At 41.3% G+C, this 22,937-nt stretch overlaps 1 protein-coding gene across 25 annotated transcripts in view; it reads right to left on the reverse strand.

The window, feature by feature from the left end:
• Celf2 (CUGBP Elav-like family member 2) overlaps positions 1 to 22,937 on the reverse strand; it is an 842,569-nt gene that overhangs the window by 14,275 nt on the left and 805,357 nt on the right. For 13 of the 25 annotated variants that reach the window (XM_029547668.1, XM_029547661.1, XM_021215260.2 and 10 more), the window contains one exon: positions 6,156 to 6,287. In XM_029547668.1, the coding sequence (XP_029403528.1) occupies positions 6,156 to 6,287 (132 nt within the window). The remainder of the gene's footprint in view (positions 1 to 6,155; positions 6,288 to 22,937) is intronic. The other 12 variants (XM_021215268.2, XM_021215269.2, XM_021215261.2 and 9 more) reach the window with 1 other exon arrangement.

Below are 22,937 nucleotides of genomic sequence, written 5' to 3' on the forward strand. Positions count from 1 at the left end.
TGGAGGAAAAAGAATTAAACAATGATAACTCTCCCTCCCTTCGCCGGTGAGGCCCTGCAGTCAGACAGAACCACTCCATGCAGTGTGCTGCTGGCAAGTCCCACCGGGATCTCTTTGAAATATATAAATATATACCTGTGCTTCTTAGATCTTGGAAGCATATAAAAGAAAACCCAAACCCAACCCAACCAAACCTTAGTGACTGAGGCCTAACACACATGTCCACTGCTGTGCAGTGACTTGGTTCAGGAGGCTTGGGAGCAGAGAGACCATTTACATTTAAGCTGTGTGATGAGGAAGTGGTGGAGCAGACAAGGTCTTAGTCCTGCACCTGAGTCAGTGCCATCGACACGACTTTTCTAGTTAAGGGTGATGTGAAGAACTGGGAATACATAACCCAGCTGGTTCAGAACAGATGAACAGGGCACTCTAGGCTGCTCACACCCCATGTAAGGTGTGTGTGTGCATGTGTGCACACACATAGAGTAATCAGTGTCATGGTTTCTAGCGAGCTGGAACGACACTGTCTATAAATGGGGATTCTGGCAGCAGCTGAGGGGTCTGAATGTAGCCCAGTATGTAATTCTGTCCTTGTATCCTGGCTGCTCTACTCTGCTTGCTGACTGTGATATTTTCCTAGAATACTCTGTCAAAACAATGCTTCATGGAGTATGAACTTTCACATGAATTCAGGACATGGAATATGTAATGTTACCTTTGGTTTCATTTTGATTAAAAAGGCTTTTGTTTTGTTTTTAGATTTGTTCCTGAGAAGAACATACTGAATGATGTTAGTCTTGACGGCAATGGAGGGTAGAGTAAAGATCCTGGCAAGGACAGGGGAACCAAGTCAGCAATCCCTTTAGTGTCACCACCTGCAGTCCTCAGGAGAGAGGAAGTGGGGAGTCCTAGTTACACCACATGTGCTTATGCTGCTGACAACTTCCTCTCTCAGACTAAAAGGACAAGGCATGGGACAGGAAGTCCACCATGACTTAGCAGCAGAGAGCTCTCCTAATGCTCTGGGTTTGGAGCCCTGAAGAAGACTGAACTGGGCCTTGAGGAGCAATACAACAGACTCTTCACAGAGGCTGGGTAAGGAAAAGGCTGTAGAACTCAAGGATGAAAAGAAGTAATCCCAAGTCATTCAGCAGCTAAGCACAGTAAGAGGCCCTCCTCTAGGTGCTCAGTAAGAAGAAGTCTGTTCTCGTCTATGCAGTCATGCAAACAAGCACTGTTACAGAGGTGAGAGTCCGTCCACTCATTACTTCAGTGATTCCTCAGACACCACTGAACCACATTTGCACTACTGCCTTTTCTTCCTACCCATCCCTATTGTGGCTGCCAAAGGCCTAGAGAGCAACTCTCTCCTCCCTTTTGGCTGGGGTGCACGCACACTGCTCAGCATGTGTAAGACACTTCTGAGTATGCAAGCCGGCCTGGAACCGTGGAGTGGGCCTTTCAGCTCCACAGCAGGTATTGGGGTGCAGGCCGTCAAGCTGTGGACTCGATCCCTCTAGAGGAGGAAATTCTGGAAGGATATGGTTTCATGTATGCACAGCAGCCTGTGGAACTCTGGGTAGCCCAGCTGCCTGACATGGATATTCTGAGGCCTAAGCTACTCTAATGAATACCTCCAAATCTACCTGTCATAGCTTGTCAGATAAGGGCTGTGGAGTGTCCACACACTGTCACCTAAGTCCTGTGTAAAAGGACTCGACTTAGGCTGCAGCTTGGAATTCTCCCCATTTTGTCATTTTCCACCTCTTGAATCAGAAACACAATGAACTTCAAATCTTTCAGAACAAAATGTGGGAGGCCTGCAGCTCCACCAGGCAACATTCCAGCCCTGTCCTCCATCCTTCTGGGTAGGATGTTGTCATGGCTGGTTGTGTTCTTAGACTATATGCTCTAACCTAGACCAACTTTCTAGACGCTCTGCTTGCTTCTACTGCTGCTATGTATGTAGAAGACAACTAGCCTTACATGCTTGGGGGCAGTTACTAGGTGACACTGAAATAGATGGAGCAGAGATGCCAAGGTGGGAGGTCAGGTACCTGTGCAGATACGGACCTCTGGGACAGCTTGGTTGTCCCAGCCTAAAGCTTCCCTCTTCTATGACATAAATCTTTTCTTGAATAAAGAATAAAGAGGGGTGAAAAAGTTCTTTCAAACACAGGTACATTGAGAATATTTATACTATCTTGGAAACTATATTTTAAAATCCTGGAGGCTATGGGTTGGCTAAGTTCAGGGAGTAACAGGTAAGAACCGCATGGACGCATCTGGAGAAGCATCGGAGGACTTCAGCTGTGGAGAGCAACTCTTATAAATTAGGTGGTGTTATTCTACATTAAATAATCATGGCATCAAACTTAACACTTATCAATTCAGCTGTCAACATCTGATTATCTCTAAAAGCCTCAGACAATAGAAGCAGAGGTTTGAGAAAGTTTAGTTGAATAAAATATTTCCATTTTAAAAAAGAAAGCTTTACTGTGAGAACACTGAATGGATCAAGTATTTCCACTAGTCACCTAAATTCTCACTCATGCGATTTAGATAAAGAAAACTGGATACAATGAAAGGTGTGACAGACTTCTTTCTGTAAGAGAGGTCTAGATAGTTGGCCTTACAATAGAGTTGATGTGTCACCTGACTATTAAGTTGTGACATTTAATTACTCTTCAGAGGTCTTCACTTACAGACCTAAATTAGTTAAAATGGCAGACACACCCAAGAATATAAACAAGTATTCTTGTCAGAACTGTGGAGATGGTGCTAAGCAGAACTAGAAGGAGTGACCATAAGCAGATGACATTTATTTGCAAGCCACTCTTTTAGGCGATATAGATCACATACAAGAGAGAAAAAGTAAGGAATGTATTAGAACACATCTAGCCTGCTAAGCTAGAAGCTAATAAATGAGGATCTGGGGAAAGTAACTGAAATTATGGAAGATGAATATGAATACAGTTAGTTTCACTTCCATATTTGACTATGTTGGTAAGATCACAAATGTGCTCTGGTACAGAGTGACATTCGTCTTCATAAACTGCTAGGAGACAGATCAAAACAATGACTGCACAATGCAAATAAAGAGCAGTGTAAGCGAGGGTAGTGTGCTTAAGTCCTCTCTTAGCCGCATAAAGGAATTTGAAAATGACTCTGCCAAGTGTTTATGACTTGTTACAGTAAAAGAATCATAGTTTTAAGGACCACATGTTAAGCCATGTAGAAGAATCACATAATTTGAACCAAGAAAAGGAAAGGTGCATTTCACTTATATTTAGAAAAAGTCATCAGATAGAGGCTCTTGGTGGATAAATGGTGCTCAGAGCATTTTTATCTTAATTTAGATATTAATATACAAAATATAAAAGATATACCTATGTTTATATATTAATCAAATGATCTAGATGCAAGCCCTGAATGACCCATGTTCTTTTTGGTCTTGCTGATCTGGCTTTACCTTTAGCTGGCTGTACTTTTTAGCTTCACTCATTAATATACAAGGGAAAGGTAAGTTTTTCAAATAATTTAACCTAGCAACTCATCTGTGAACCCTTTTAGAGAAGGGCTGGCCTTCTAGCAGGGATGTGGTCCAAGTCTAGGCTAAGATGTGTCATCTACCTATTTCCTCTCTGGCTGCTTTGCTCATGGAAAATATCTGGTTCTGTTCAGAAAACCAGACTCCTCTCATGATCATATCATATACTAGCCACAGTAACATATCTAATCATTCCTGGGACACAGCTGGGGAGGAAACAATATGTAAGCTGACAAGAACTGAAAAAGTATCTCTTGATTACCTTGAGAGAATTATCTGTAACTGGTGACATCATCTCTTTTGAGGATACTTCACCCTGAAGGGGTTCCCCTTAATATTTAATCTGAGACAAATAGTAAATGCTCCCACCTAGTTGATGCTGAGGTTGGAGAGGAGACTAGCACTAGTAACACTTAACAATCAAGAAGGAATAGATTTCCATTTGTGCATAATTTTTAATTAAACATGGTTCACACTGACTGGTAGGTAGGGATATGTGAAATTAAGAACATTCTTTCTTGTCACGAACTATGCATATTTCTATTAACCAAATTATAAAAACTGAAAAGCAGCAACTCAATTTGAAACTGTTGTCCTTGCCAGAGCAAACTTTGTGTAACATGTGATCCCACACAAGGACTAGCTGTGGTTTCTCATCATTCCACACAGTTCCCCTTGGGTCCTCAAAATAAGGATGGGAAAAGGCTGGCAACACAAAACAAAGCAGGCGTGGAGGGACAGGACACGGACATGTGGACACACAGCAGTCAGAGCACGTGCTGAGGGGGACAACCATTCCCACTGGCCTGTGACTCTGCAGACCAAGGACAGGCAGGCGATCAAATCAAAGTCCTTGTTTGAGGGGAACTAGGTCCTGGGGCAAGAGAAGCAGCATGAGGGATGGATGCACACACATCCGAAACCCGGGTGAAGGGCAGTAGGCTGGCACTGCTGTAGGACAGGGTCAAAAAGAGGAGCTGCACCAGAAATAGGACCGGGCCTCCAGGCTCCTAGGTGGCTGCTGGAAAATGTAAAAGCTGGAGGCAGTTTTAACTGGAATAAAACATCCTGCTGTCACAGGTTACTAGGCCTGGTACTATATGCTAATTAAGAGCTATCATACGTGGAAGGAAACATTTCTTTTTCTTCAGGATCAGATGAAACTATGTTTGTTTGTTTTTGTTTTTGGCCTCCCTAGAGCATCTAAATGAAAAGATTTAATAAAACCTGAAGATTGTCTACTTATTAAAATATGGTTTCTTACTAGGATTATATGAGTTAACCTTTATGTGGATACATTTTCGACCCTTTAAACACTTTCATTATATTTATTGCCTGTGGGAGGGGAGTGGGATATGCTTGTGGAGGTCAGAGGACAGCTTGTACAACTTTGTGGACTCTTCCTACTAGGTGGGGTTCCAGTGGTTGGACCCTTACTTGAGCCATACCATCTTGCTGATACAATCTTTTTTTTTTTTTTTCTCTTCAAGCTATTACCTTTTGAACTTTTAAATGTAACTTGCAGTTTTTGCTTTAAAGTAATTATGGTCTGATCATTCAGTAAGACAGTTTTCTACTTACTAACTCATGGCTTAAAGTGAGGCAAATGGCCAGCATCCTCAGATTAAAAACTGAAGCAGTGTTACATTGCTGGGGCTGCCTGGCAGACAACTAGGTCCACAATGCAGAAATTCCGTTGGCTGTTATGGATCTCCTGGGCAGCCAGGGGGACCAAATGGATGGATAGGCAAGCTAGCTGTCCTTGTGGCTGAGGCTCAGTCTCCCTAGTGCAAATACCTACACCAAATGTGATCTTCACGCGTGACTCATCCTCAGGCCTGGGCACTATTCCCACATGCACCCGGAGAACAGAACAGTTAGCTGTGTGGGCAGAGGCCAGCCACCTTTCTAAATGAGCCAGCTTGTTTCAGAATTAAGTGTAATTTGATAAGCTCTCTGTGGAAGGCCTGTGCTGCTTGTCATAGTTAAGGGCACCCTCTTCAGTCTGTCCTGTGGATGCTCCACATCTCTAGGTTCTTGATGACAAAGATTCCCCTTCTTGCACTACCTTCTTGTCAATCAGTTTCATTTCTGGTTTTTCAGGGACTAGGTTCTTGCCTGAAAACTTTGGCTTTTTCAAACTAAAGGGCACCTCAATATCATCTGACCCAGGGTTTTCAATTTTCCACTGGAGACTGCAGGCCAGAGATGGAGCTGTGATTTGCCTGAGCTCTTAGAGCTCACTGGCAGTAAAGCTGGACATATGGTTCCCAACTTCCACTCCATTACCTTTTCTATTATAACACTCTGCCTTGAAGGAGGGCTGAGAAACCAAAACCAAAGCAAACTTCTTGGAACCTGAGGCTACCTGTCAAACCTGGCACTCTAAGGATTTGATCTCATACTCCACAGTGGAGAGAAGCCGGGGGTGGGGTGTGGCGGTTTAGAGATAAAGTCAAAGGGAAAGCTTCTGCCTGTTGAACCATGTGCTCCTCCATCCCAAGTTTTAGTTCTCCCCATTTTATATCCTTTTTTGGTCAATTCTGGCTGACCATTTTCTGGAGAATTTAGGGGAAGGCTGTCCACCAGAGCAGCAAATACTCACTGTTTATGGTACCTGCTAGTGCATTAATATTATTCAATCCGACAGTGGCTCCAGCCAATCCTTGTAGAGTCCCAAGAGAGGTCAAGGAATTCATGGCCGCACCAGCAGTGGAATTGGGGGTTGAAGCAGCCACTGAAAAGAGAGAAAGGTAGAGAGAAAGCACAAAGTGAGAAACAACTGGAATGGAAAGAAACCTGTTGCCACTAACAGGCTAACTGTGGTGTCGCTGACCTTCAAGTTTTTCTGTTAAAGACAAATGGGACTGACTTGTAGGCCCTTTGGCACATGGACTTGGTAACTGAAGCAATCACATGGTAGGCTGGGCTCCCAACTCTGGCTCTGCCTCACTGCACAAGGCCTTAATTTCAGTTTCCACTCTTGCAATAGCCCGCCTCTATCTGTTTCACCAGCACACTGAGTATGCTCCATTTGGTTTCCTGAAGAAAATTTTGAATGACAACCCTGGAAGTTTAGATTATCCTCTGTTAGTCCCACTATAGGAGAATGTTGAACTACTTTGCTCACCAAACTTTTCTTTAGCTGTATGTAAAGTCTTTTTAGACGTATAGCCACTGTATATTACATTACAGTTTACATTTCTAGAAGCATCAGTATGGTCATTTCAATAATCATTTGCTATTTTAACTTTTTAGATGCCTTAAGTTTCTAGAAACATATTAGTGTAACTGCATTCTGTTAATGCTCTAATAGTTCTAATACCAGAGGTCTTGGGTTGATCTAGATATACTACCCAACTCTGACTCTGCTAGTTTAAAAAAAAGATTTTTACTGCTCATTTATTTATATGTTATCATTAGTGTATTAGCATATGTATATTGGTACCTGTAGAGACCAGAAGAGGGAGTTGGATCCCTTGGAGCTGGAGTTATAGGCACTTGTGGGCCACCTAATGACAGTAGCAAACCCTTTTAACTGCTGAGTCATCTTGCCAGCCCTCTGATTCCTGCTCTTGGTCCTTGGTTTAACTGTATTTAATGATTTCTAAATGTGAGCTTTAATATTATTGAAAAATTATTTCTGGACATCTTTGAGGTCTGGGTTGAAGATAGGCCTTTTCAGGGATGGTGTCCATTTGATCACACAAAGCTCTAGGGGACAGGACATACTAGAGGCCTTTTCAAATGGACTGAGGACTTTGATCACCCATGTAACGCTCACGTGAGGCCTGCTCACTGCTCATAATTCTCAGAGGGACATACCTAAAGCACTTCTCAGCACTAAGTTTTGAGATCAGAATTTTTATTTGTAAGTTCCTAACTTCATCTCATTCTAACAACTAAGCCTTTTGGGGTTAGGCATTCTGTTAGATGCCTCCATAGGCCATAAGCTTCCTTGTATTCTTTATGCACCAGGAGTCTTACAAAGTTTTGCTCGAGTTTTTCTACTCACCAATTACTTCTAAAGTATTCGAAGCTACTTCATTGTGCTGCTTCCTGAGTTTGTCCTATTGCTTAAGCACTCACCTCTCAGCTCCCTGTACTAATTCACTACTTGCTGATGTGATTAAAGTACAAACAACATCTTACTGTACATGTTAGTTTTCTCCCTTGCAGTGCGAGTTCTCTTTGATAACCCAGCTTGTCTAAATTACACATATCTGGCATATTTCCCACAGACTCTATCTAATGTTAGTCTACATATAAGTGCCTGGACAAGACTGCCAGTGAATCAGGTGGGAAAACTATTCATGATGGATGTTTGAATTCTAAACCAGAAATAAATACTAGGAAAACAAACCAAACGTAACTGTGAGTTTAAGTGGCATGACTATAGAACTTCAAGGACAAGTAAGAACATCTGTGGATCCTCTCTCATTATTATATTATTATAAGAGCTATGGTTACCATCTCTAGACACTGCCCTAACAAAACAAGAAATCCATTTTCCCTTTACTAGAAAAGTGTAAAAGTCCCTGTAAGAACTGAGGGAGTCTGTGGTATTTAGGCCACAGTCTACACCAGATTCCCTTCTCCAGGATCACCTGTCCCAGTAGCACAGTCCTGAAGATGAGTTTAATAGCAGTCCAACTGAGAGTGACACTGCAGGGTTCCCCTCCTCACAGCTCCAAATCCAGGACTATGGCTCTTCCAGGAAAAAAAGACTCCACCATTTCTAATTAGCCCTAATCTCTTCCCTTCTGTTCTGTACTGCACAAGTTATACAGTAAGCCATGAGGAATGTAGGACTTCCCCCAAACAGCTTGCTAGGGAAATACTGGCTTCATTTTTACCTTCACATCATCACTTATAGGCAAAAAGTCTGTGCTAGAAAAAGGCAAGTCAAGAAGAATGCAACCTATGACAATTGCACAGAAGCTCTTCTGAAGATTAAAGGTGTCAAAGAAAAGCAAGCCATTGTTCCTATACCAACTTTGAAACAATAACACAGAGTTTCCATCTAGAGTATGAGAAACAAAGATGGAAAAATTGAAGCTAAAAGTGCTACTGGGAACAAAATTTTTTTTTGGTAAGCAAATTTGAGTAGGCTGATGGTTCTAATGAAAGAGAAAGAGTTAAGGCATGTTTTCCTACAAGGGCTGGCTTTAATCATAACAGATTTTGGGGGCTAAAAGAAAAAAAAAAACCCAACCAACCAACCCTCCAAACAACAACTAAACAAAATCCCCCAATTTGGAATTGTGCTAAGGCTAACAACACTGTGAGTGGTGACAACAGAGAGATATATCAGCTAGGAACCTAACATATCAGGCAAAGAGGTAATGAGGAGAGCCATTTCAAGAAAGAAAAACACAAAAAACAAGACACAACCCACTCCTCATAGCTCATGGCTATGTCTATGAGGAATGGTATAAAGGGCACTGTGGCAAAGCAACAGACTTTACTGCCTCAACCTTGCTAAGCTGTAAGCAAATAAACAACCAAGAAGCCAGTCTGGGAGTGCATGAAGAAGATTAGGAACTAGATTTGCTCTGTTATCTATTTAAAATGCCCAGTTGTTAGGGAGACATCATAATATAAGGCATGAAATGAGATAGAATCCATACATAGCAGAAGAACAACAGGGGTTCAGATATTAAGACTTAGCAAGTAAAGAAATCAAAGAAGATATTAAAAAGATACTCAACTAAAGGAAATCCTAAAGAAAAAAGAAAGTTATTCAATAATGTTTAATCATCAAAAACTACCAACGAGCCAGGCGGTGGTGGTGCACGCCTTTAATCCCAGCACTCGGGAGGCAGAGGCAGACGGAATTCTGAGTTTGAAGCCAGCCTGGTCTACAAAGTGAGTTCCAGGACAGCCAGGGCTACACAGAGAAACCTTGTCTCGAAAAACAAACAAAACAAACAAACAAACAAACAAAAAAACCCAACAACAAAAAACCCAACAAGACAAAAATAGAAACAAAGGGAAATTCTACAGCTGAAAAGGAGCTTCAATAACTTATTTCACCACAGGGCTCAAAAGCAGATATGAACCAGTATAAGAATGAGTGAACTTGAAGCTATCAAAAAATATATACATTCTAAAGGACAGAGAGAAAAATAAAAAGTGAACACAGGCTCACAGGCTATGGTACACTGTTGAGCACATTAACATAAACATAAAGCACAAGGCAAAAGGTGATAGTAGAGACTAGAAAAACATCCCAAAGCATGATGGCTAATAATTTCCCAAGTTTGGTGACAGACACTGATACACTCAAAAAATGTAGCAATTGTAAGTATGGTAAACTGCTATGTCACAAAGGATCCATATCCAGATATACAAGTGCAAATCCTGAATGTCAAAGACAGGAAATTCTGAAAGCACTGAAGAAAAAAACCATTATACCAGAGGATTCAAGAATCAGCTGACTTCTCAGTAGAACCAATACATTTATAACAGGATATACTCAATGTTAGAAAAAAAGCAAAGCCAAAACAAACTGCCAGCTAAAATTATATCCAGCAAAATTATCTTCCAAAAATGGAGAAAAGAATTCCCAGATTAGAACAACCAACTAAACCAAACCAAACTATTGCTCAATGGGCGTCAGCTCTGTCCCCTAGGGACTAATCAAACCCTTGGGTTACAACGAGAGGTCTTAGATATCACAGACCTGAGAGTAAGTAACCAACTTACTAGTAAAGTCTATTAGATTCTTCTTCTTAACTAAGATAATTTGGCTAAGATGCACATACCTGTATGATTAGGTATATGGTATAAGAAATGTAATATATTTGAGAATAGACAAACAAGTAAGAATGGTGGAGGAAAATTCTATGAAAGTCCGAGCTCTTAGGTCTTGAGAAAGAAGAGAACTAGAAATTGTAAACAAGGAGGCACAAATACCCTAGAAATACAAAGATTTATTACTTGTTCTCCTTTATTGAGTTTCTCTAAAAGACATAAGATTATGGAAAATAATTATAATATTATGTTGCTAGGTTTTTAACATACTGTTCATATAAGTAACATTTAAAAGGCTGAAAGGAATTATATGAGAAACATTTTTTTAAATCTTACTAAAATTAGGACTATAAACCAGATGTATGTTCTGATAATTTATAATAATCATTAAAGTAATAAAATTTGAAAGCATGAAAAATCATTAACAAAATTAAAATGTTGTATTAGTAAATATTCACTTAATATAAAATAAAGAAGACTAGAGAAATGAATAGGCATGCCAGAAAAAAGAAAAAGTAAAAGGACACATCCAGATTTGTCTTATTTATAGCAGTATTATCTGAAAGGTAGAGATGACCTGACTGTATTCAACAAAAATCCCCAGCTGAGATTTAACTATGCTAAGGAAGGAGACACACTTAAGATTCAGAGACATAAACAACTTGAAATACAGATGGACGCTCCTGGACTGCCAAAAGAACAAGTATCCCATTCAGAAGTGGAAAATACCCCAAATTGGAAATGTATTTGCTACACCACTCTACTGAGCATCCCGACTCAGTAACACAGCTTGGAGGCCTGATGTTTCTCCTTGTGACTGTGTGGATGAATGGCAATGTGGTTCGCCACCACGGGAAATGCTGAACCCATGTATCAGTACCTCAGGAGAAGATCACAACTCCAACTTTAAAGTATAGTTTCCACTGAACACATACTGCTTTTAGAAGTAGATCCATAAGTTTGTTAAAGACCAGAAAACACATATCCCGTCAACAGCAGCCATAAGAAGCTATACTGGCTACACTCATAAGAGACTAATATAGAACATGAAAAGAAATACATTGGCCTAACCTCTTGCATTGCAAAGGAGTTTCATATATTTTGACAAAGCCTGTATTTCATCAGGGCCAAAGCAAAGCTCAAGGACTCCTTTCTGATGAATGCAGCCAGTACAGTACCTCCAATGCTAATGGTACCACGCTGATCACAAGTCTGACTTTGCTCAGAGCTTCAGTTTTCTTTCTCTTCCTCACACCACTCAGAGCAAAGAGATGTGAATGGAGACAACAGGCTGAGACATGAGATAATCCTTATACAGTCTGGGAAGTAGACAGAAAACAAATTTGCAGGGGGCATGGACAGGAGGAAATCCAGGCCCTTGGCCATCTGACAAAAGTGTTGCCAGAAGCTGTCCACTGCCTGCCTATATATAAGTGAATCTAAGACAGAAGAGGTAGACTCAACAGCAGCTTACTTCATCTTAAGAGTTTCATTCTGTGTCAAGAGAGAAAATGACACTAGACTGACAGATTCTGTGACTCCTGGATGATTATAGGGGTCCTTTAAGTTTGAGAGGTGCATTTAGGGGTCTTCCAGTATCAAGCAAGCCTGGGCTTAGGGAATATGAGTGGTGCTGGGATGGTCCTGGAACCACTGGACCATTGTGTCATGAGCCATGAAGAAGCAAGGTGTAAAGAATAGGTCGGTTAGCTGGGCGTGGTGGCACATGCCTTTAATCCCAGCACTCGGGAGGCAGAGGCAGACGGAATTCTGAGTTCGAGGCCAGCCTGGTCTACAAAGTGAGTTCCAGGACAGCCAGGGCTACACAGAGAAACTCTGTCTCGAAAAACCAAAAAAAGAAAAAGAAAAAGAAAAAAAAAAGACTAGGTCGGGTTTACACCTTGTTTTCTACTTAATTTAAAAATGCTTGGGACTGACTATAGTAAGTTGATTGAATACAGTTCCTCATATCTTCTTGTACTATTTTTTCTGGAAATCCTAGTAGAAGAAGGCAAAGAACAGGAGCAGAGTAGAATTAAGTATGAAACTATGAGATGGTACCTGCATGAAGTGCCTTAGAGTATGCTGTATGTATGCTGTATGTATGTATGCTGTATCACTTGCTAATACTTTAGAAATTTGCCCTAACTTTAGTCTTAGTTGCAAAGAGATCTTTCTATTGCATGTGGAATTACCTTTAAAACCATTTAAACTTTAACAATCTGTTTAAATTCAGATTTGTCACAGTGACGATCTCAGTCAAGCACTTAAAAACTAAATGTTTAGTAGATGCACAACATAGAAGATAATCCTCCATGCAACCCAGAAACAAACTAAATGCCATCAGCCCACATTTCCCTGTTTCAGGGTTAGTAGACTGGCAACACACTGACTTAGGCAACTGCATTCTGTCCTCCTGAAATTCTCTTCAGTCTCCACTGAAGTCTTTCACTTTCTCAGTAAACCTATTTGCAAAATGCAAAAAGAGCACGGCAGGAAATGTGTAGTCAAATGTTGGCTGCTTCTCCAAGAGTGCCTATGGGTAGGGGGCTGCTTTGCTTCATACAAGAGGCTGCAGAGCAACACAACACTAACGAGGCATGCAAGTGGGTCCAGCAATATTGTTCTACCTTGCTTATGTTGTAACAATGACAACTGTCATACATGACATTTGAGGTCTGCTTTACAGGTTACATCCTACCTACCAGTTTGTAGGTTCCGGCAAGCTGGCTAAAAGGAAAGAAAATGAAATATAATAGACAAAAGTCTTGTCTTTCAGAAGTGGTCAGAAGTCTTTCCTTGAAGGATAAAAAGCATAGATTATGGAGTTGAATGGACTGACTCAGTACACATGAGGGGTACATATGGCAGCTAGAATTCTAGCTGTGAACAGGGTCCACAGAAAGACCACGTGACTTTTCATGCAGATATAAACAGAAATCCTTTTTAACCAGCAAATGAGGACAGGTAGGATTAGTAGTCCTTGTTAAGAAGGTTTCATCTGTGTCTAGGGGTACAGATCAGAGATGGAACACGTTTGCCACATGCAAGGATCCGAGCTCCAATCTCAGCAATAGAGAGTTTGCTTTCTTTCAAAGGTGATTTGTGCCATAGATAAATGCCTTTTTCCTTTCCCTAGATTTCCAGGCATGAAAAGACCATAACTCTTCTCCCATTATCATTTTCACTTTGCTTTTGGGAAGAGAGGTGACTACTGGAATGGAGAGACTGGCAAGATAGATCATGCACTCATCTACAATGACCAGCACAAGAACATTGAACTTCATGAAATGAGATGGCACGGTGCTTTGATAGGCACCATGTTTGATAAAGAACCCAGGCGTTCTCTTTCCTGCCCTGGGCAGGCAGATAAGCTTTGGTTCTAGACAGGCTATTTTTTCAAGGAAGAGGTAGGCAGAACAAAGCTCTCTCTTGAGAGCTTTAACTGCCCAGGCTTTAATTCCTAGAACCTGTGAATATACTAGGCTGTGCGTGATAAAGACAAGCTAAAGATGGAGTTAGAATTACTAGTTGGCTGATACTGAAATGAGGATATTGTCCCATAAAGTGGAAGTGAGAACTGGGAGAGAAAACCCCAGGACTGTGGCAGCACGAGAAGGATTTGGCCCAAAGTTCCTGGCTCTGAAGATGGAGACGGCCCAGTGGCCAGAAGCTGGGCGAGGGAGTGCTTGGGCACCTGAAGGATGCGACTGGCAGGATTCTGATGTCAGGCCAGTGACTGGGCTGCATTATTTTTCTGTAGAACTTTAAGATGTTTTTGAAGCACATACACTTGTGGTAATCAGTAACAGAAAAGAAGAACTCCCTTTCCTTAGGAACAGCACTAACAATGCTGGCATCTAATGCTTTTTGAGTGCATACCAGGTGTTAGGTGCTGTGAACCCAGATTTACACGCAGCTCATTAACTATTGAGGGTTAACACTTTGTTGATATTTAACTTAAAATCCTATTTTACGTTTTTGATCGACTTTGTGGGTATTGCAGAGATTTACTTATGGAGGCAACAAATTTGCTTGTAGGTCCTAGATCTACCGTTAATGTTTTTGACTCTGTTGCTTCCAATCTACGAGATAGTAGGGAATCTCAATTTAATGGAGGCTTAGCATTAGTTCTCAACGTTTCTGGGAGTGGGCATGAGAGTCAGAGGAGATGGCAATGGTGCTTGCTACACAGCAGGGGGTGAAACTGCTGGGAAACCTCCGGCCATTCTGTCCTGAAGAAAAATGTACCACCACAGCATCATTCAGCAACATTTGAAGATCCAATGCTTCCCTACCCTTTGGTAACTAGATAAACAGTGACAAACTCTGTAGCTTTTACTGCCAACCTAGTTACCCAGAAATACACCATCCCTCAAACTGTGTGCACGTGCGTGTAGTTTTGAGAATATCCAGGAAGATGATCAGATATGAAAGTTAAGGAAGGAGAAAATTTAAAATGTAATATTTAGTTCATAAAGAGGAAACCAAGGGATGAAACAGTCTTAGGTTCTGACATCAATAAAGTATTCTTTGTAGTTAGGGAGATCAAAATTAGGATCAGTGGATGGAAATTACAGTGGCAGATTTCAGGTTAATACGGAGACATAGCTGAGAATAGATGTCGTCTAAAATGAGTGGAGCTGTCCCAGAGACATGTTGCATGTACTTGTAAAGACATGAATGCAGAGACCTAACAATCACATACAAAGGGCTTGCTGCACACCTTGCAGCTAGCTTTGGTAGCTTCAGAAATCCCTTCAGTCAGCTTTAAAAAGCTCTTCATTTTTTTACTTGTTCTAAACATGGCTTCCATCTCCAAAATGAGCACTTCAATGAGGCAGAATTCTCACAGTTCAAGGCACAACTTTTGCAAAGCTTTCAATTTTATTTATGACATTAAATGAAGATGTGAAATGCTCAGCTCTATTTAGATAGTGAGGATCAAAGGTATCTATGCAGTTTTATGTCACCTTGCTTGCCATATTTGTAATTTCTGTCTTCTGTCCAAGGGATATTTACTAGCAAATGCCTCTGCAATTCCAAATGAACCACCACAAAGGCCAGATTTTTGTGGTGTAAACCCGGAAGCCAGTGAGGCTAGGTGCTACTTGGGCCATCTGGGTGATCCTGGTTGTTTTGGAAACAGATAGCTGTAACCATATGTGCTTAGTGATAAAGGTTTTGTTTGTTTGTTTTTAAGAGGTAGTTAGGACTTCCCACATCAGAATCAGGAGCTCCTTGGGGCTCATTAAATCCACTGAAAACACTATGAGTGTGTGTGTGTGTGTGGGGGGGGTGCTCAGAAATCTGATTTCAGAAAACCATCTTCACACTCCTTTTGTATGAATGATTGGGAAACACTGGTCTCAGGGATGTCTGATGTGGTTCAGTCAATTTCCCATAGAACTGGTTTTGTATAAAATTTACTTTGAGTCATATGACAGTGAAGGTTTATGGAGAGAGGTCAGGTTTGGCTTATGACCGGAAAAACAAAAACAGTTGGGAGTCAGGGAAAAATCAGAGTTAAAAAAACTGTAATGGGTGTGGCTCTATTCTATGTATTAAAAATCCTACTAGAAGGCAAGCACATTAAAGAATAGAGGCTTATGCCTGTTTTAATTTCCTAGAACCACAGAACAATGACACATAGTAGACACTAAGTATCTGCTAAATGAATGAATGGAAGGCTGAGGCAGAGGGCTAGGATGTTCTCACCCAGTTTTCTTACAGCAAAGCTGATTTGCAGATCTTAGACAGCTAAGGGCACATCTCTCTTTGGGTTACAGCCTTACTGATGGGCTCCTAATGACTCAGAAGAAGCAGTGGCTCAGTGAAGACTTACCAAACTGTTTCTTTCTGCTATATGCCAAATAAAATAAGGTATTTAAAAAGAAAACTGATGAAGCCAGATGCTGCCTTCGTGTCACCAGAATGGGGGCAGAGACACTTTCATTCTTCTGACACAACTCTTGGGAGGACATGAATACATGTCTACTCTCAGCTTGCATACGCAGGGGATGGGAGGCCCAAATCCAAGCCCATCTGGTGACGTCACTTGCCTGAAGACCCATTGGAAACACTCCAAGAAGCTTCCTTGCTCCTTTCTTATAGTCTACAAAAGGTAGGATAGTGACCATCATTCCTGCTGGGGAAGACTGACTGCGGACTGCTAGGAATGAATGGTCTGTACTTAATCCCGTAAAGAGTCAGATATGCCATAGAAGGCAGAGAAAGTGCATTAGGGGTTTGTTCATCTTTCACACGGGCCACCTCTTTACTGAAGACTTTTTCTTCTTTAAGACATTCCCTTTACTTGTGTACCTGCAGGTGCTAGGACAACTCTACAGAACATTCACAGGGAAAACCTAGATTTTCTTTTATTGACCCTCTTCCCTACATTTTCCAGGCAGGAAGAGTTTTCTTTTAAGCTACATAAAACAACAGTAGCAGAAAGAGCAAGAATTGCCTTCAGTGCATTCATTAACAACTCTCCACAAAATAATTAGATCGTGAAAGCAGTGTCTTTGTGGTTTAGGAAACAAAACAATCGTAAATACAGAGAAAATATCTACTAAATGTAAGACTGAAGCCTGTGGTTGCTGTCTTGTCTCTGATCAGCTTGGATGCTATATTCCAACAGTGCAGGGAAACAACGTGAGCAGCAGAATAATTATGCAGTGACATAGGCACTGTCATTATTAGCTAATCACAACCCTGGGGCATTAATGAAATAACAGAGCGTCTCTCCTCCTGGGGGCCGAATTATTCTCCAATAACCATACTTCTTATTTTAACTTATTTCTGAAAAGGTTTTTGGGAAGGGGGAGGGAGGGCGTGCTGGGTGGAAAAGGAGAGTGTGTTAGACAATAGTATAAAAGGTTTCGAGTTGGTGTCCGCTCAGTACTTGACCATCTGTGGCCTGTGTCTTATCCATGTACACTGGTGACGCCTTTCACTGCCCGTTTGGTGGGAAGTATATGTGACTCGATGCAGCACTGGGGCAGAGGCTTCTCAGGTCAGAGAGGAAAATTCTGTCTCAGCACTAGATGCTGACTTGAAATTGGTTTTGAAATTTTTTATTCCAGAGCCAAAATTTTGGGAGAGGAGAAATCAATGTGGATAATCCCATACTTTGAACATACTAAGTTGTCTCAATAGTCTTTCAACTAGTTTACTTGAAAGGATTCTATCACAGTAACTGTCAATAAGCCAGGTGTTATTTTTAGTATGTTTTCCAGTCCCAAGAAGACACACTTAAGAATGAAAATGGCCTCTGAGGGCTCGGGTTTGAAAGTCATTTTATATAATTTTACCTCACACAGGTCTGTTAAGAATGGAGTAGAAAAAAAGAGATCACTGATACCTAAATACTATTTTGTTCATGATTTATAAAAATAAAAGTACTAAGCCAGCTGTGGTGGGGCATGCTACATGCCAGCAACTGGGAAGCAGTGACAGGCGGGCAGAGAGCAGAGAGCAGAGGGCAGAGGGAAGAGGGCAAGAGGCGGGGGCAGATGCAGTTGGATCTCTCTAAGTTCAAGGCCAGCTTGGTCTAATAGTGTTCAAGCTGGCCAGAGATACTTAGTGAGATCCTGTCTTTAACAAAGTATGTTACCCTGCTCAGTTGCCCCCAGACAGACTTGTGCTTTTACAATGGTCATGGCTATAGACTGAAAATGAAGTTGACAACTACTGACAGGGGTGAGAAGATGGAAATATAGAGATCCAGAAACAGAGGACTTGTTTTCTAGAAACTCTTGCCCAAGTCTTTCATAGTGCAGAAGTAACTGTCTCAACACCTGTTGGCAAGCATCCTCTCCTCAGACAAACTATCCTTTAGCCTCTGGCTCCTTGTCAGGATTATGAAGAAGGTGTCTGGAGAGATGACCATGAGGACTTTTGTGCTTATTAGATATGACCAGACTGTGGCCCCAGGGAACAAGAGTGTGAGTGCTTTAGTAATGACCTGCCTAATGCCTGGCCTTCCTCATGGTAGAAAGGGAGAGTTTTCCCAGATAAGAGGATGACCATTGCTATGACAGCATCTTTCCTTTGGGTAACAGAATCTCAAAAGTTCATGTCATTTGGAAACAGAGATGTGGGCTTATCAGTAAGAGAATGCATATCAGCAAAGCTTTGTCTCTGTAAGTAGCCAGCAGTCAGACATGGGTGCCTCACTCTGTTTACCCAGTAGTGCTGCTTTGTCTTTGGCCAGGAGAGCTTAGTCTTCCAGCCTGCATTTTAAGCATTGTGGGAGCACTAAAGGGGAACAGTGAGAAAATAGCACTAGCATTTCTAGTCATATTCTAGCACTTATAGGAAGCCTGCAGAAGGGTTTGACTTCCTCAGTCCTCCAGGAACAGTGCTGTATGCAAACATATATGTATGTATATATGTACGCATATGTATATAAACTCATGTATACTACACCTCAGTATTTCAATGAGGAAAGTGAAACAATTCCATCTTAAAAGTGAGAAAATTAAGTGATTAGCTCTACTGACTCTTCTCAAGGTGTCAGCAATCTGTATAATGACAAGGGCATTATATATATATATATATATATATATATATATATATATATATATATATATATACACACACACACACACTGTTTTTTAAACTTTTTAAACTATATATATACTGTTTTTTAAACTTCTACCCTGATTAGGAATCTCTCTGTTTCCAGACCTAGATACTAAACATTTCACCTAGATGTGAGATAAGTACTTTCCTGCTCCAACTTCTGGTATGTTCCCAATTCTGCTGAGTTTTCCTCATGCCTCAGAAGCTCTTTTTAATCCATGACTAGCAGATTCATTGAAGCAGGACTACACATAGTCATCAAAGGCAGACTTATGGGGCTGTTACAAGTCCAGTTTTACACTCAATGAGTTACCCCCTCTCTCCCCATATTCTGCAGTCCTAGGAATTGTACAGAGGACCGAGCAAGTGCTGTATTAGCGAGATTAGCCTCAGCTCTCTTTGATGACAGGTCTTACTAAGTGGACGAGGCTGGCCTTAAACTTGCGCTCCTTCTGCCTCAGCTTCCCAGGCGGTGGAGATGTACTGGCCTGGCTATGGATGCATTTCCCCCAATACTTATCACTTTGGAAAGCATACACACAGAAAAGGGGGTGGATTCCAAGTACAGTCCCAAAAAACAGGCTTTGGAAGGAGAACTGAGAATGGGAAAGGCATTCGTAAGATGTTAACCAGGTAGACAAATCAAGGCAGGATCTATAATACACTTGGCTGGGGTTGAAATACTGACCCAGTGAGCCCAAGTTCTCTTGTTTTTTCCTGAGGGCTTCCAGGGGTAAGTCCTATTTAGCTGGGTTGAAAGTACTGGGCAGAATGGCCAGGCTAACATCTAATCTTTGGAAAGACTTGTTAGTGCCAGTTGGAAAGCTCTAAATGTACCAGTTCTTTGTTTTAAGGCCCGCCTTTTATCCTGTGCACTTTGGTGCTTGGAGAGAGGAAAAGGCAAGGGCTGGGGAGTGTTATCAGAGAGATTCATCTGTGAGATCAGCATAGGACTCACATGTCCAGGGAGTGTTCTGTGACTGTCACAGCCCTCCACTCTGCCTTCCCACCCTAATCCCTCAGTGCCATGCTTACCTCTTGTTTCTGGATTCTTCCGTTCAGTCTAGAAAAAATATTTATGCTTTGTCCATCTTAAAAACCATTTCCTTAGCAATGATGCAATTTTCAAAAACTTTTAAGAATCTCTCTCTCCTCTCTCTCCTTCCTCCTCCCTCCCTCCCCCTTCCCCCTTTCTCTCTCTGTATGTGTGTATATGGGGGGTGGGTGGGGTATGCACATGTGAATGCAGATGCCTAGAAAAGCCAGTAGCATTTGATCTCCTGGAACTGGATGGTTGTCAGTGTCCTGAAGTGGGTGTTGGGAACTTAACTCATATCCTCTGTTAGAGAAGTATGTGCCTTCAAATGCTGAGCCATATCTCCAAGTTCCATGGAAAAGTTGTCTGCAATTTCAGTCTTTAGCTCTCTCTTCTCTGCCCATAGCGCTGACCTCTGCCCTGCTAGTGTAGATAGGTGGCTATTCCGCAGAGAGGCCACCACACCATCACTCTGCTGCTCTTACCTGTTCCCGTGTGGCTTTCTTGAGACCTGATCATTTGAAGAGCTTCTTTCTATGTCTTGCTCCATCTGTCTATCCCACACGTACAGAGACAGGATTTATACACACAGTCCTCTATTTCCTTGTAGCTGGTACTTTAATGACTTACTTTAAGTTTATGTATGCAGTTTTGTCCCTGTAGCTGATTTTCAGTTCACTCCAGTTGTGAGGATAAGCTAGTCAACTTGTTTGATATATCCCAGCAAGGCTCAGTTTGTCATGTGATAAATCATACTACAAAGGTATCTTTGCCCTTAAACACCTTTCTACCACCATAAGCACTGCCCTGCTGCCCACCAAAACTACACAAGCTGGGGTCATCTCTTATCCTTCTTTTGATCTTCTTCACCTCAAACTGGTGCTAAGTCTAATGACTGACATCCTTAGGGCTGAGGCCCACACATGGCTGGCTCTTCAATGCTGCATCAGCTTCTGTCCCTAAGCTCCAGCTCTCAGAGTCCTCCATGGTTATTATTTTCTGTGGATCTCATACTTTGAAATAAATGAGAAGATCCATTTTCTGATCAGATCATTTTACCTACATGTTCACATTTGACATGTCTTTCATTCTATTTCTACCTGCAAAAAAAAATCCTATTAATTCTTAAGATTTTGGCTTAAATATTATTTAAAATATAATTAAAACCAAATAGCTAGAAATATAGATTTTGAAAACCAAATAGTTAGAAATACAGCAGTCTTCTAGGGAGAGGTTTTCTCTTCAAAATTCTCATTTCCTCAGGACAATCCTTCCTGCCGCTGACCTGCATTTTGCCTGTCTGAATACTCTCCAACTAGGTCTTACAGTTTGCAGCATTTTGCTTATTTTTCTATGTGTCTCTGGTACATAATTTATAATGAGTTCATGAATTAATCCACACACAAAATGAAAACTCCTTTAGTTATTCTTCTAAAGTTTCTGCTTGGGCTAGTGAGATGACTCAGTGGGTAAGAGCACTGACTGCTCTTCCAAAGGTCTTGAGTTCAAATCCTAGCAACTGCAAGGTGGCTCACAACTACCCATAATGGGATCTCATGCCCTCTTCTGGTGTGTCTGAAGATAGGTACAGTGTACTTATCTATAATAATAAATAAATCTTTGGCTGGGTGGTGGTGATGCATGCCTTTAATCCCAGCACTTGGGAGGAAGAGGCAGGCAGATTTCTGAGTTNGAGGCCAGTCTGGTCTACAGAGTGAGATCCAGGACAGCCAGGGCTATACAGAGAAACTCTGTCTCAAAAAACAAAAAACAAAACAAAACAAAAAAATCTTTGGGCTGGAGTAAGCAGGGATTGAGTGAGCCAGGCTGACCGGAGCAAACAGAAGTCCTAAAAATTCAATTCCCAACAACCACATGCAGGTTCACAACCACTTGTTCAGCTACAGTGTACTCACATACATAAAATAAATAAATAAATCTTATAAAAGAAAAGTTTCTGCTTGACTAGTATGAGTGAAGTTCTTGATTCAATTCCTACTAAATAAATAAAAAGGAAGCTATGGACTTCAGGTTGTCTCAGCAGAACTTTAGGGCTGGGCTATGGCTTAGTGACAAAGCACTTGCCTATCATGTGCGAGGCCACTGGTTCAAAAAGTTCTTCAAGTGTTACACTAGATAACAGAATTCTATGGACATATGTGTAAAATTATGTTTTATTTTTCCCATCTATTAAGAACATACTTAGATAATCCATACTTAATACTTTGCACCAGTGCTAGTAATACTGTAAAATTGTATTTCACAGCAACAGAGGAAATTTTGCAGATTAAAAATCTAAGTACATAGTTATGCTAGACAGAAAACATACCCCTCGTGTTAACACAAATATCACGAGAGGACGGGGTGTGGGTTTGCTGTATAGTACAGGGACTGTAAAGATTGATAATCAAAAATGCATCACTGATACTTATCCAGGAACACTAAGAACAAAGATCAAGAACAAGGAATTAAAGAGTCAGTCTGTAAATAGATTTTCTTTTTAAACAATGCAGCCCAAACAACAACAACAACAACAACAACAACAACAACAACAACAACAACGACAACAGCAGCAGCAGCAGCAGCAGCAGCAGCAGCATTAGCAGCATTCAACAGAGAAATTAGCACAGGGACTGCTTCTCCTGAGAATGACAGGTCACCAAAGCAAAGTATGGGGCACAGGTGGATCCTACTTACATAAGTCTGAGTATGGCTCTGTGGTGAGCCATAAACAGCTTGATTCCTTCCGCTGTTTGGCTTTATTAAGCTTAAATTAGTTCAAGCTATTAAGAGTCTCAGGTCTGCACTCTGGAAATCAGTCTGGCGGTTCCTCAGAAAATTGGACATAGTACTACCGGAGGACCCAACAATATCTCTTCTGGGCATATACCCAGAAGATGTTCCAACTGGACACATAATAAGGACACATGCTCCACTATGTTCATAGCAGCCTTATTTATAATAGCCAGAAGCTGGAAAGAACCCAGATGTCCCTCAACAGAGGAA

The sequence above is a fragment of the Mus pahari genome, chromosome 16 (genome assembly GCF_900095145.1).
Source record: "Mus pahari chromosome 16, PAHARI_EIJ_v1.1, whole genome shotgun sequence".
Lineage (NCBI taxonomy): Eukaryota > Metazoa > Chordata > Mammalia > Rodentia > Muridae > Mus > Mus pahari.